This window comes from Xyrauchen texanus, chromosome 42, assembly GCF_025860055.1.
Source record: "Xyrauchen texanus isolate HMW12.3.18 chromosome 42, RBS_HiC_50CHRs, whole genome shotgun sequence".
NCBI classification, from domain to species: Eukaryota; Metazoa; Chordata; class Actinopteri; order Cypriniformes; family Catostomidae; genus Xyrauchen; species Xyrauchen texanus.
In genome coordinates, this window is record NC_068317.1 from 19,555,719 (window position 1) to 19,572,261 (window position 16,543).

General features: G+C 38.4%; 1 protein-coding gene across 1 annotated transcript in view; it reads right to left on the reverse strand.

Moving 5' to 3' along the window:
- The window catches only part of oxsr1b (oxidative stress responsive kinase 1b), a 72,529-nt gene that overhangs the window by 18,742 nt on the left and 37,244 nt on the right, over nucleotides 1-16,543 (reverse strand). The window contains exon 4 of the mRNA XM_052114933.1: nucleotides 8,007-8,148. Within this exon, the coding sequence (XP_051970893.1) occupies nucleotides 8,007-8,148 (142 nt within the window). The remainder of the gene's footprint in view (nucleotides 1-8,006; nucleotides 8,149-16,543) is intronic.

Consider the following 16,543-nt stretch of genomic DNA (forward strand, 5'->3'; position numbering starts at 1 on the left):
CCAAAACATCCTCACGGCCAAATCGTCAGGATTGCGATTATGATTTGTTTTATACAATTTTTATAAAATAGAACGTAATGGTAATAGATACATGTTAAAAAGAACTAATATTACTTAAGAGTGCTTTTATGTGTCAAAGCCTCCCCAGCCATGACACCTATTTCAAATCTAATGAGTTTGCCTCATTGCTTTGGATGATTTAATGAGAAATAAAAATGAAAGCCATTTCATTTGGTTAATTTTCTTTTAGTAAGTTCATTTAGTTAGTATTATTATCTATAACTTACACTGAACATGTAAAATTACATATTAAGTTATCACTTCATTCAGGGGAATGCTACATGTTCACCACCTTCTTTAGAGATCGGCTTCAGCTGAGACATATTTTGCTCTGCCTCTTATGTCGTGTATGGAAAATATGTGCACAAAAGGTGTGGTGAGAGCACAAGAAATCAATGTAAAACTGTCTGAAGATGTATAAAATGCCATGCAATGGCTTCAAATAAGGCTCATCTAATAAGAACTTGTTAAGAATGATCCATTTAATAAAGTGTTTTTATTTCTATCTAGCTTGCAAAGCTGTGAAATTGAGATAGTTGCCATATAGATGCATAAATGGACCATTGGATTTAAAAAAAAATGTAAGCCTATCGCGAATCGCGATTATGAAATAAGTCTCAAACTGGCTATTTAAGAAAACCGTGATTATTGGGCATTCTAATTCCAATCACATTTTAATGCCCAAAAATGCGAGCAATCATAAACTGTGATATTGAATGCAAAGTGCTCCGGGTTCACTTCCAACTTGCCTGATTCATACAGGCAGTGCAAGTGACACAGGAGGAGATGCATACTTACTCTATTTCTGTGGAGTGATGAAATGATGAAACTCAAAGGTTTTGCTTCATGACAAATAAGGACTCGTGGGTTTAATCGGAGCATTAAAATAACGTGTGAAAATTAAGAATATTCCCTCATTTATTATTTGATTTATACATTTCAAGTTAAATTAAAATGACTTCTTAAGGTGTATGAAGCACACATGCAGATAAAAGCACACCTTAAAAAATTTGACAATTTATATGACAATTAATTGTGAAAGCCCTAAAACAGACAATTAATCTTCATAAATCGCAATTATTTGTTTGACAATTAATCATCAGCCAAATTTCATAATCGTGACAGCCCTAGTATTTATTTATTTTTTAATCATTGATACTGACTGTGATACTTATTATATATATGTTCAAATTCGGTGACTTGTCATGGAAATTTTCCAATGACTCTTTCAATTCAGTGCTGAAATTTACAATATTTTAAAGACTTATTTAAAAGGGATAGTTCACCCAAAGATGAAAATTCTCTCATCATTTACTCATGCCATCCCAGACGAGTATGACATTATTTCTTCTGCAATCACAAACACATTTTTGTGGAAGAATATTTCAGCTCTGTTGGTCCATACAATGCATATGAATGGTGACCAAAACTTTGAAGCTCCTAAAAATACAAAGGCATCATAGAAGTAATCCATATGACTCCAGTGGTTAAATCCATACAGTCTTCAGAAGTGATAATAGATGTGGGTGAGAAACAAATCAATATTTAAGTCCTTTTTTACTATAAATCTCGACTTTCACATTCATTTTCTTTTGGTTTTTGGCGACTTGCATTCTTTGTGCAAACTGCCATCTACTGGGCAGGGAGGAGAATTCACAGGGAAAAATGGATTTAAATATTGATCGTTTCTCACCAAACCTATCACATCGCTTCTGTAGACTTTAAAGTTCTGGTAACCATTAATTTGCATTGAATCTACCAACTTAATAGTCTTTGTTTGTGTTGAGCAGAAGAAAGTCATTCAATTCCAGACAGCCGTGGCATGAGGCTGAGTAAATGATGAGCGAATTTCGTTATTGGGTGAACAATCCATTTAATGGTAACCCTTAAAAATAAAATATACTCAACATGATTAAAGTCAGCTCACATGAATTGATTAATTTATAGTATCACTTGTACTATTAATTCTTTTCATTATTAATTACAAGGCAAATTCTGTGTGACTTGCATGCTAAGGTGTGAATAAGAAGGGCCTATGTTTGCCTTAGGCTTTTACTGTTCTGTCTGTTCTTGCACTACATTTTACTGTCCAGCTGGGGGCAGCCGAGACATAAATAAACATGAGGACGGCGATAGCAAGCGCAGCAAGTTTACTTTTGAACATAACGAGACATAATTTCTATCATAACAACACTCACATTCTCTTGCCATGACAGTTTCCATTTATGTGCTTCAGGAGTGCAAAACCATAATTGAAACCTTTCTGTTTCAATATAAACCCACACAAATACAGAATGTGCTTGTTTGCACCGCACACATGCACCAACATATTTTGAAAGGCCCCCAGTTGTTCACTCCAGCTGGGCAAATCAAAACACACTAACACATGTCCACTCCGAACCTATGCACATTTGGTGGTATTCCTGAAGTGGAACAGATGTTGTGAAACAACCAACAGGGGTTGATAACACTCCTGCTGTCTGTGAACAAGGCTGATAATCGTTAGCATGTTCCTTGGACGGGGCACTCAATGAGAGCATGTTGAATTTGGAAAAAGAGGTATAAATATTCAGAACGTATACAAGTGTGAAAGATGATGTAATTTTTCCGGTTAAAATACCTTCTCCTATCATAGCTTCCTATGCGACAGCTATACGAGTTAGTCATTTGTATGTTGAGTTCTGCAAAAAGTGAAAGCACTGTGGGGCTTTCAAAACACTGCTCTGTTTGTTTGGGCATCTGACCAACTACACACAGCAACATTGGCTCAACCAATGGTGTGAGATTGAGGCGGGGCTATCAGTTTGTCAGTCAATTGTCATTATTTTTTTAATTATGTTTGGTGACTGGCAGCACAGACATACTACACTTCACCTGAGCTATGGAAGCTATGATGTATTATTAGGGTACAGATCACTGCATTCCAGGGTTCAGAAATTCAAAAACTTCGCAGAATTAATAATAATAATAATAATTCCTTACATTTATATAGTGCTTTTCTAGGCACTTAAAAGCACATTACATAGTATAAGGGGGAACCTCCTGAACCACCACCACCAGTGTGCAGCATCCACCTGGATGGCGATATCCATTGTGAGCCAGAACGCCCACCACACGCTAGCTATTTGTTGAGAGGAGAGTAGAGTGATGTAGCCAATTCAGGGATGGAGATTATTAGGGGGCCATGATAGACAATGGTCAATGGGGGAATTTGTCCAGGACACCTACTCTTTTACGAGAAGTGCCCTTGGATTTTTAATGACCACAGAGAGTCAGGACCTCGATTTAACATCTAACGTGCTTTTTTACAGTAAAGTGTCCCTATCACTTTACTGGGGTGTTAAGACCCACACAGACCATAGGGTGAGCACCCCCTGCTGGCCTCCCTAATACCATTTCCAGCAGCAACCTTAGTTTTCACCAAGATGTCTCCCATCCAGGTACTGACCAGGCTCAAACCTGCTTAGCTTTAGTGGTCAACCAGACAAGAGCTGCAGGGTGATATTCAGATATATAATATATAATATCAGATATCAGAACAACAACAGAATGGTTTACTGAGATCCAAGCAAATAATACGTATTAATACAGCATAAGCAACGATGTTAACCATCTGCGGGAGCCGTGACAACATGTTCTGGGTTTTCCCAACCAAAGAGAGCATCACACACAAGTGTTAACGGAATAGTTAAACCTCATCGGTTTTGTCATGAAATTGACAAGAACCAATTTCTGCCTTCAAAAACTTGGAATATGATGCACAATCACATGGATTAATTTAATGACACTTTTGGATGGTTTTTTAAGCTTTAAAAGTGAGTCACTGTCAGATGTCATTGTAGGGAAATTATTGATCGAGATGTTCTTTAAAATATCTCCTTATATGTTTCGCAGAAGAAATAAAGTCATAGATTTGGAAAAACAAGAGGATTAGTATAAAAGGACAGAATTTTCATTTTTGGGTAAACAATTGTCCCTTTAAAGAGGACCAGGAACCCATTTAAGTCCATTCACCCTAGAACATAGAGGAGCTCAAAGACTTTTCCTGGCAATTAGACCACTCTCAAAGTGTGGCGAGGTTGAGAGACTCGGCGAGAATCCGAGAGGAGTAGGGTGATGATTTTTACGCCCAACTGCTGGACTTCTCAAGGCTGTGATGATGATGAAGAATTTCACTGGCGTGCTCACATGTGACAACTGGATTCATGCAAGCGGTAAACCACAGTATCTAATTTCATCCTCCAGGGATGAGGGGGGGATTGTGTGATACACCCCAGACATCATGCAAACATTCACTGTTGCATGCCCCCCACACATCATGTAAACATACACCTCTTTCATTCATGTCAGGGTCAGAAATTAACCAGGGCACGGGCAAAAATGCCTCAGAGAGAAACAAGCCCCAGATATTGAAAATGTTGTGGCGAAAATGCCCCATAGTGAATTATAATGTTTTATCTGTTATCTAACATTTGACATATTCCATAATATTCTATTAGGCCTATCTAGTTATGGGTTTAGTGTCTCATAGGCAAGTTTTTGTTGCATGAATAGCTGATATAAAGTGGTTTTCAAGATCTAAAAATCTCAAAACACTAAATGCAAATCAAACCACTTCTATAATCCCAAACATCTGCCCAACTAAATTTAGAGAGCATATTCTTCTGCATTACAACACTTTACAATAAGGTTCCAATTGTTAAGTAAGGGATAATGTACAGTCAGATCATTGTTATTTCAAATTACATTGTGATCAGGAGCTCGACGTGAAGCGGAACAGACTGCACATTATCCCACTTATTACACGGCTACAAAACAAATAAATAAATACATGATCATAAATATAGATTTGCATTGAAATGATGCAATTATGTGACAAGAAATAAATCGCTCAACAGTTGAAATCCACTTTCGGTTTGAGTTCTGTTGGTGTTTATTTTGTGAAAATTACCATCTGACTGCCCATTATCCAGCCTATTACAAGACTTCCTGCTAGATAAATAAATAGATGCACATAAAACATTGATTTGAGTTTAAATGATTTTATCACTTGTAGAGATCGCACAGTGATCAGAGAAGCAGAAAAGATGGCTCGCAATGCCCTGGGGTGGCCGTTCTGAGACGTGGATGTGCAGTTGTTACAGAGAAATATCAGACAGCTAGATGGTGCCATTGAGTATTCCAGACAGCCGAACTGCAAATGTAATAACATATGTTAATGCATTAGGTTTCATAAAACAATGAACAATCTTTTTACAGCACTTATAAATCTTAGTTAATAAAAAATGTGTTTACAGTTCATGTTAGATCAAATGCTGTAAAAGTAGTGTTCATTGCTAGTTAATGTTAACTAATGTTGTCAAGTAAGGTTAACAAATGGAACCTTACAGTAAAATGTTACCAAAGTTTACCTTACGTAATGCACTTCAAATGTACTACTTTTGTGTAAATAATGCACTTAAAATAAAAAAAATATATTCAGTTGACCAAATTTAACAAATTGCGCTTTTATATAGCTATAAAAAAAATTAAGGCCCTAAAAATGAATTCCATAGGGCAGTTATTGGCATTTAATGAAAAAAAGTTCATTTCTGACACTGATTCTCACTCATCTAAAACCCCTCCCTTCACATGATTCAGATTACAGCCCTGACACATGCTTAAGTTATGTCCTTCCCTGACTGCACGATTAAACCCAACCACCTTCCAACAAACATTTCAATATGAAGCTTGTGCACCAGCCCATTTGTATCAGGCATCTAAAAAAAACTCTCAAAAGCTTTTCATACGGTAAAAATTGCCTGCCGTCTCACTGCCAGCCAAAACAGAAGACAAGGTCTCCTTCATTGAGATTCAGAGGCGAGCTCACAAGTCATGGGTACTTAACCTGCCTACAAGCTTGTGAATTATTTACACTGTCTACATAAACAGGGCCGTGCTTGCAGAGAGCGAACAAGGGATGTGCAGAGAAAGCTATTAAAATTAAAAGAAGAGAAAGAAAGAGAACAGGCTGATGACTTGAAATTAGCCATCAATGAGTCATCAGTTAAAAGTGTGTATTGATGTCTGGAGTTGAAGGTCTCAGATAAACTAGCATGAGTTTACTTGGATGAGTTTACTAAAAGATCATAGACAAAACTGTGAATGCAGTGTTTAACCCTAAGATTATTTTCAGCAGCGGTGCTATTGTGCGTGCGTCCACAAGCCCACAGCGCTGGACCCATATTAATGCTTGTTGGTCGAAGAACTGATTAAAACAGGGGTATCAAACTCTATTTCAGCCTGGGCCACAATACTGTTTATTTGTGCCCTCAAAGGGCCCTTTGAAAATGGGGCACCAGCACCTGATTTGTAATGCACATCTGACAGTACAGAATTGATTGAATTTGGGATGCAGATGAAAATTATGATATTAACAACAGTAACGTCGTTTTCCACCCAATTATATGGCTAAATTGAAATATTCCGACAGTGTGAATAATTTGGGTCTTTACAGATTCCTTTGACCAGGCTCCTGCTAATTAAACTACAGCCATGTCTTGAAATTTCTGAAGGCAACCAAAACAACTTACATTTTCCTACAATTAGAGTGCATTACAAGAGAACAGATTTTTCACAGATGCAAAACTGACAGCTTGGCCCATAATTCTGAAAATGCACCCTAGTTCTAACAATTATATTTGTAATGTAATATACAAGGTATGTAAAATCATGTAATGGCTCCTCACTGCCATGATTAGTAACTATGGTTTCTATATAAAGAACTATGGCAGTTTTGTCATGAAAAAAACAGTACAGTTAGTGTTACTACAGTAAATCCGTAATACTTTTTGTAAGCGTTGTGACCTGTGAATTGAAAGCCTTCTAATTTATGTTTTCTTTGTTAGTGCTGTTTAGAATGTGGGGGTGTTTGTTTTAAACTAGTTGCATCACTGAGACATAGCAGTTTTGCAGACAATTCTGTACCGCATGCAAACTGGTTTTGCAATCCCCGCCATACATCTCATTGGTTCACAAGCAAATGTAAAACAGTCTGTTGTTTGGTTGAGACCAGTCCGCACCTGCTCTGCCCTCGTACAGCTACGATTAAGCAATGTTGATAATTGACCCATGTTGCACGGTTACATTCCACTTTTGAAGCCAGCAAAATGCGCTCCAAAACATACTGATAACAGGGGAAGGCTTATTTATATTCACGAGGAAAGCGCTAACTGATGGTTCAATGAGACGTTGTCATAGCCTGCCATCCTACGTTTACGAAATGAGCTCGCAGGCCACTTGAATTTAAAGCAATTTTGACACATGTTGTTATGCGGTGACGTCACTGTGAGTAAGTACATGTATTTGTGTGCGTGGTGGGGTCTCTTTAGCAGTGTACGAAGCACACAGCTGACTGGGGCTGGCAAGTTTTGTTGCATCAAGAACATTAAATTAACATGTGAAATCCCAACAGCGGCACTCATAATTCAGCAGTGGCACAGTGCCACTTCAAAATACATTTTGGGGAAACACTGCTCTGGGATTGAAAGCAGAGGAAAAGTGTGAAATACATTTGATCTACAAGATATGAGACTTGTTTATCTTATTGATGAAAGGCTGAAGGGCAAAATATTAGACTGGACTGCTCACTCAGTTTTCCCAAGGCCTTCCAGTGGAACCATAATCAGATGCTGATTTGGGACCTGAATTTATTAATTTCATCCATCATCTCTGCAGCATCGGAGGTTAGGCTGATTTAAATAGGGTCTTGATCCACAGGCCTCCTACAGACCTCCTCTATGTTGAAACCAGTCATGTCTTCAATAGCTCTTTTGTTATGCTGTCAGCTTGTAGCCAAAGAACTCTTCTGCAGCCCAAGAACAAGAGTTCTGCAAAACTAATAACCTGTCATCACATTTTTATATCATGTGACTCAGCAGACCATGCAAATGTAAGCGGTCTCTTACCTGTGGATCTGTCCGTTTTTGTGAAGGTACTCCAGACCCTGAAGAACCTCTTTCAGAACAGTTGCTATACTGGGCTCATCCAGTACACCAGTCTTGTGTTCCCCCTTTGATATGATGTGCTTTATCACGTCCAAAACTGATCCTGCAAAAAAGACAGCATATAGAGCTGTGAGAAGATATGAATTTATAAGTGAACAGTGATCAACCTTTTTGTACCAGAGCATCTCTACAAAGCTTCTGTATTGTTTGATTTGCAATGCTTATTTGCAAATAAACATATTTTATGTTTATTGACATGTTACTTAACAATCGTGGGTGTTTAAAATAAAAATGTAATGATTTTCTAAAATTTTTTTAACAATTTCATTATGTATTTAATTTTACATTATTGCCAAAGTGTTTTTCCATGTATTGCTTTACAAGCAAAGTGTAAACTTTGATTTTATGTTGACCATATTACCTGAAATTAAAATAAACAATCAAGTTTAATACACAATGTCTTCCTATGTGTACAACAGGAGGATTGACCTTGATATAAAACTTGTAAGGGGCCATTCACAAATACATTCCTGCAATAAAAAGCTAGATAGATGCAGCTAAACAAACACAACAAAACAGTTGTGTCTCGAGACCTCTTATTTAACATTACACAGCATCTAAAAATGTGGCACTGCTGCATGAGACGCTGAAAATACAGCTAGATGTGGCGCAACAATCAATAACTCAACAAACCCTACCGTCCTTGATTTTTCTCAAGAGATCAAATGTAAAATCTTCAATAACTTGCCCTTGATAGATGGCTGCTCCCCCAAGAATCTTTGTTGTCTTTAAAAATATTGTCTTATTCAGTTGTTTATATACAATCTAATTTGCTTAGGTGACAACCAACAAATTAATATTGTCCGAAGGGATACACAGAGGAACACAAAAGCAAATGGTCGGGAAAAAAGTCTGTCAGTCTTTATTCTTCCCATGACATCTAATTAAGGGATGTACAAAGTCCATGAAGAGAATGTTACATCAGCATCTTTATTAACCAGTTAGGCCTTTTTTTTCTTCTTCTTTTTTTTTTTTTTTTTTTTTTTTAGTTTGGAGGACAGCCAGCACCTCCTGAGAGAAGACAGCACAGACAGACGAAAGCTCCTGAGGGAGCGGACATGAGCGTTGCAATGTAAACCACACTGAATAGACTGCTGGGGAAGACAGACATTGGTGAGACAAAGGTGGTCTGTTCATGCAATCATCCTAGAATTACAAATGTAAATCCATGTAAAAAATTGAAATTGGCTTGAGGGACAAAATACCATCACTTTCTATGCACATGCATCAAGCCCAAATTGTATTCTAATGCTTAAGCCACATAAAAAAAATTAATGGATGGCTTTGCGTTCTGTAACGGAACATCAAAAAATGGCTTTTTTTATTTTAAGAAATGTTGGAGGGTTTGTTAGGCTTTTAGGTTAAAGTTTGTTAGATTTCAAATCATAAAAAAAGAAGTATATTGTTAAAAAATAAGGAAGTATTTGGAGTCTTTCTACAAAATGGCTCAGAAAAGTTTGATCTGAGAAAAGGCTTAGAATAATTTGTGTGATGCAACATGGTAATTTGTCACTCCCACACCCTAGTACGTGCTTACAGAAACAGGGCACTTGTGTTTTCTTATTTTTATTTGGTTTTTCCTTTTCTGTACAGTTCATTCTTCCAAGTGACCTTGGTTTAAAAGCTGCTTTAGAAAACACTCCTATAAATCAGCATTAGAATGAAAGATAAATGAGATGGAGAAAGCATTTGGGCATGTGTCTGGCATGAATTCAGCGCACTGCTGACACAGCACATCAGATTTCAGTGACGGCTGTGACCTGGATTAAGAGACGTTTCGAGCAGTTGAGCTCCAATCGAGACACAGACAGTTCTTGGCAAATGTCGCTGTGTTAGTTTACAAACCCTTATGAGGCTGATGGGTGGGGAGTAAAACCAGTAAAAATACAGAGCGTCAAACACACACACACAATGAGGGCTCGAGAGATAAAACGATAGTAATTTCCTACAACTCCCCTCAGCAACTCTTGGGCAGTGGTTCTCAAAGGGTGGATTGCAGGACTTTTGGGTGAAGGGTTAGTTCACCCAAAAATGTAAATTTTGTAGGCAAAATGTTAGCCTCAGTTCACTTTCAATGAATGGAAAAACAGATGCAATAAAAGTAAATGGTGAGTGAGGCTTACATACTGCTAACATCAACATGTGTGTTACACTGAGGAAGAGTAATACAGGTTTGGAACCATTTATGAATGTTGGATGAATGTTCAAAGAACAACATTTCACATTTTCTAGGAATATTAACTTAACAATGAATGTAAGGGTCCCAAAAACAAAGCTTCTCCCATAATCTCATGTGTCGAATCAGCATTCACACTCCGATCCCAAGCTTCAGGAATGCTTGTTGTCCAGGAACGCCCTGATCATGTGAAGCCCCACACTGAGTTGTGATTGAGATCTGAACGTAAACATGTCACATCTCATCTACAATTAAGTCAAGTCAAATCGATTCATTTCTTACTCACTTGAGACAAATTCTCTTCCAAACAGCCTTGAAAATAACAAACTACGATGATGTGGTGCATTCTTGAAGACCCAATGAAATGACTTCACAAGCAGTTTGTCTTTTATTTCCTATTGAAACAGGAAGTTGGGGTGGAACAAATCAAAGGGTTCGTCCCTTTAAAAGGCTTTGTTTACATCACAGCAATAAACAATGCTTCACTACTAGCTATATTGATTGTAGGTGGCAGGGGGTTTTAGGAGAAAGGGCATTTACGTTCTAGAGAGAATTTAATTAGATAAAAAATATGTATACGCCCCTTAATTCAGATGAGTCATCAATATCTAGCTAGTTTTCCAGGAAGATAAATACTGTAAATTATAAATGCAAATATCTGCTAAAAGTTAATTTGGTCAACCTTAAGGAGCACACTAGCATATAAATGGCCTCAATGCTAAAAACACAGGGACTTGAATGAACAGTTTGCCCAAAAATTATAATTCTCACATTATTTACTCACCCTTGTCATCTCAAAGTGGTATGACTTACTTTCATCTGCATAACACAAACAAAGATATTTTGATAAAGAGATGATGTCTTTTTGTCCATACAATGCAATGTAAAGGCGACCACAATTTGAAGCTCCAAAAGCACATAAAAGGCAGCATAAAATGAATCCATAAAACACCAGTGGATTCATCCATGTCTTCTAAAGCAACAAAAATCAATTTTGGGTGACAACAGACCAAATATAATTCCTTTTTTACTATAAATCTTGACATTAGCAGTCTCATTGGTGATCATGACTTCAAGCTCGATGACACTTCCTAGCACCATCTAGGGCTCTGCATGTGCATCAAGAACTTGGAGGTGTAATCAAGCCTAGAAATGGCAAGATTTATAGTGAAAAAGGAGTTAAATTATGGTCTGTTATGCCCCCCTAAAACCAATTGGATAGCTTCTGAAGACATTGATTAATCCACTGGAGTCGTCTGGATTACTTTTATGCTGTCTTTATGTGCTTTTAGGAACTTCAAAATTTGGCCATTCACTTGCTTTGTATGGACCAACAGAGCTAAAATATTCTTCTAAAAATCTTCAGTTTGTGTTCTGTAGAAGAAAAAGTCATACACATTTGAGATGGCATGAGGGTGAGAAAATGATTAGAGAATTTTCAAATTTGGGCGAACTATTCCTTTAAAGACACAAAAGTAATGTAATAGGCTGTCAGTGCATAACATTTTTCCAAACATCTCCTTTTGTGTGCCACAGAAGAAAGAATCTCATAAAGGTTTGGAACTACAAGAGGGTGAGATGATGACAGAACTGTCATTTTTGTGAACTATCCCTTTAATAGACATTTCGAGGAAAAGTAGAAAGTCTCCCAAATGTCCAATCAGTAATTCCAAGTATGCTTCCACTACAGGAAATGAAAATGGTTCTTTGTTCAGAAGTCGTCAGAATAACTCTCACTGCTGGTTTCCTAAGGATCTTGAGTAAGCGTGGGTGGTACAAGCCATCTCGTGCCCACTAGGCCAAAGGGCACAGAGCCATATGGGGCCAACGGCGAGGGAACGATTGCTCCAAGAAAATAAGGGTGGAGGGGTGAGGTGAGGTGAGGTGAGGGAAGATAGGAAGCATCTGTGGTCACCAAGTAGGCTGACCATGGGCACAATGCCATATTTCAAAACATCATATTTAAAACCTACAAGACAGCTACACTTTTAGCTTAAAACCACAATGGGCTTAAAATTTCAATTGCTCTTAGCAATCTGCTTGATAAATAATAAAAAAGACACATTCTAAACAAAAGACTACACAAACGCTTCCAATTCATATTCAAGACAGCAGTACTGCGTTTCTGCTGAAATTCCTTTGTTGTCTGCATGTCTGAGTGTGCGCTCACATGTGTGTCTGTTTGTATGATTAAGAATGATAGTATGGTAAGCGTCCAAAACTTGATCTGCTTGATTCATGAATGTCTCTAATGTCCCATTCATAAACAGAGCTATTCTGTTTAGTCTTGGATAGACAGCATTTACAACCAAATGTGTGTGCTGAAGCTGTAAAACTCCAAACCAAGTCCAAAACTCCAATATCTACTCACAAGTTCTGTTTAGAAACCAGGAAGTACAACCTCTTTTGTGCTTTATGCTAATGAGGTTATTGATCTGTGTTCATACCTCACATCCCTTTGTACCTAGCAAACAGGCCAGGTTATGAAGCCGTGAGCATTTGTATGGCTTTCTGCCAGAGATGTTTTTTTGATGGCTATATAATGTCAATAGATAAAGATGTACTATACACTCTAAAAGACTTCACACTTATACAATGCTAACTGCAAATTGCGGTACCAAAGGAACACAATTCGAATGTGTAATTTCAGCACCACTAGTGGCATCAAACAGAACTACAAATGTAATTACATGTTCCCAAACAGGTTTCCCAAACACTCTTTCATCTGCCATTGTTCAGTTAGTCCAGCCCCACATTCATATCATTCATGAAAATTAGAGAAATGATTGTTTCAGATTGTTTTCCTGAACACACTTCCTATGTTGAAAGTATGGAATGCCACTAAGCAGCTTTACAAAGAATTGCATTCCTACTTACATCATTGCATCCGACAGCTGTCAAACAAAATATTACACGTCAAGGTGCAGCATTGACTTTAAGGATAGCTGCCTACCAGCCATCACCCAACAGAAGCAGTGCTGCTCTTAGATTAACTTCAGTCACTCAGTGAAGAGGTCTGTATGGACACACTATTAGAATCATAAAAGTATTGATGCCCCTCCCCGTTTACACACAGCAACAATAAGGTGCTCTTTCACTTCATTCTAATGTGTGTAAACTAGGGCTGGTCAATATGCAGCAAATATGAACTATATACAGTGAGGAAAATAAGTATTTGAACACCCTGCTATTTTGCAAGTTCTCCCACTTGGAAATCATGGAGGGGTCTGAAATTGTCATCGTAGGTGCATGTCCACTGTGAGAGACATAATCTAAAAAAAAAATCCAGAAATCACAATGTATGATATAACTATTTATTTGTATGATACAGCTGCAAATAAGTATTTGAACACCTGTCTATCAGCTAGAATTCTGACCCTCAAAGACCTGTTAGTCTGCCTTTAAAATGTCCACCTCCACTCCATTTATTATCCTAAATTAGATGCACCTGTGTGAGGTCGTTAGCTGCATAAAGACACCTGTCCACCCCATACAATCAGTAAGAATCCAACTACTAACATGGCCAAGACCAAAGAGCTGTCCAAAGACACTAGAGACAAAATTGTACACCTCCACAAGGCTGGAAAGGGCTACAGGGAAATTGCCAAGCAGCTTGGTGAAAAAAGGTCCACTGTTGGAGCAATCATTAGAAAATGGAAGAAGCTAAACATGACTGTCAATCTCCATCGGACTGGGGCTCCATGCAAGATCTCACCTCGTGGGGTCTCAATGATCCTAAGAAAGGTGAGAAATCAGCCCAGAACTACACGGGAGGAGCTGGTCAATGACCTGAAAAGAGCTGGGACCACCGTTTCCAAGGTTACTGTTGGTAATACACTAAGACGTCATGGTTTGAAATCATGCATGGCACGGAAGGTTCCCCTGCTTAAACCAGCACATGTCAAGGCCCGTCTTAAGTTTGCCAATGACCATTTGGATGATCCAGAGGAGTCATGGAAGAAAGTCATGTGGTCAGATGAGACCAAAATAGAACTTTTTGGTTATAATTCCACTAACCATGTTTGGAGGAAGAAGAATGATGAGTACCATCCCAAGAACACCATCCCTACTGTGAAGCATGGGGGTGGTAGCATCATGCTTTGGGGGTGTTTTTCTGCACATGGGACAGGGCAACTGCACTGTATTAAGGAGAGGATGACCGGGGCCATGTATTGCGAGATTTTGGGGAACAACCTCCTTCCCTCAGTTAGAGCATTGAAGATGGGTCGAGGCTGGGTCTTCCAACATGACAATGACCCGAAGCACACAGCCAGGATAACCAAGGAGTGGCCCTGTAAGAAGCATATCAAGGTTCTGGCTTGGCCTAGCCAGTCTCCAGACCTAAACCCAATAGAGAATCTTTGGAGGGAGCTCAAACTCCGTGTTTCTCAGTGACAGCCCAGAAACCTGACTGATCTAGAGAAGATCTGTGTGGAGGAGTGGGCCAAAATCCCTCCTGCAGTGTGTGCAAACCTGGTGAAAAACTACAGGAAACGTTTGACCTCTGTAATTGCAAACAAAGGCTACTGTACCAAATATTAACATTGATTTTCTCAGGTGTTCAAATACTTATTTGCAGCTGTATCATACAAATAAATAGTTAAAAAATCATACATTGTGATTTCTGGATTTTTTTTTTAGATTATGTCTCTCACAGTGGACATGCACCTACGATGACAATTTCAGACCCCTCCATGATTTCGAAGTGGGAGAACTTGCAAAATAGCAGGGTGTTCAAATACTTATTTTCCTCACTGTATTTATTACGCTCTACCCAAAGAGCGTGTCATTTATATTCCTTGACTTATTTAAAATGACAAGAAATGACATCACTAATTTAGTGATTAAATAGCATCACTGATTTAAAATTTAAAAAAAGCAAAAATGGGTTCCATTCATTTCTGTGAATCAATTCTGTTTAAAATTTAAATTTCAATGAATCGATTTAAAACTCATTCAAATGGTCATGGAGGTGCACACACACACACACAGACACAGACACACACACACAGACAGACACACACACACTTGTAAAAAAAAAAAATATATATATATATATTTCTGTATAACAGCACATTATTGGATTGGTGAATTTAAGCGTTCATTGTTGAATGATCCCTACTAAAGCAACAGTCCAAGAAAACATGGCAGTTAAATTATTTATCTCCATAAACCATCAGGAGCTGCTCTTTTCTTTCTAATGCTTGTAAACTAGTCAACAGTGCCAACTGATGAGAGGGGCATAAGTTTGAAGATGCTGCCCGCTGTGATGTGCCCTGTCTGGCAGGCGTGATGCCAAGAGTCCAGCTGCGAGATGCCTGTCAGGAAGTTTGAGTCCTACCTTTATATCTAAGATGGGCAGCATGCCACCTGGGCATCTTCAGTTGGCAGAAGATGGCAAGGGTGAATGAGCACCAAGCAGAGAGAGGAGGGGAAGATGGCTAATGACAAGCATAAAATGTACAGCATCTATTCAGTGTGATTTCAGCTCTGTGCTGGGGGAAGGAAAGGCTGTGTTCCTGTGCTGTCAGTGTCAGCATGAGCCAGACTATAATCTCCCCGTCAAGCATCTGGCTGCGTCTGCGACGGAACATTACACGCTGGCTTGAAACATATCATCAAACTCTCAGCAGTGGCTTTACACAATGGGGTTTTGGAAGACTATTAGAGCTCAAGTGGACGGTTTATTGAAAAACGAATTCTATAGTAATTTACTCACAGGCATGTTGTTCCTAACCCCTATGACTTCCTTTCTTCCATGTAGCACAAAAGAAAATGTTTAGCAGAATGTTAGGGGCTGACTCATCTCAGTGACCATTTAACTTCATTGTATGGAGAAGAGAAGCATCCACATTATTCAGAATGACTCCTTTTGTGTTCCATGGAAGAAAGCAGTCATAAAGGTTTGGAACAACATGAGGGTGATTAAAAGAACTTTCCCTTTAAGAATCAAAGTAAAATGCTGCAAAGTCAATCAGCACTTTAGAAATCACAGCAGCAAAAATTAAGGTAAATTGCAATCTTTTTGCACCATGCATTGCATCAGGCCAAAGTATGCTGTTCATGTCTCATGAGAAATTCTTCAAAAGGCCAGAATGGCAAGATCTTCAGATGAATTCTGTGCTGCAAGCAGACATAGCACAGCAGAAAATTGTCTCCCCTGCTGTAATTAACAGTGGTCTGTGATTAGCCCAGTGGGGGAGTCCGTTGCAGTCTTCAATATCATTCTTACAGTTATTTTTAAGAACAAATCAGTAGTTAT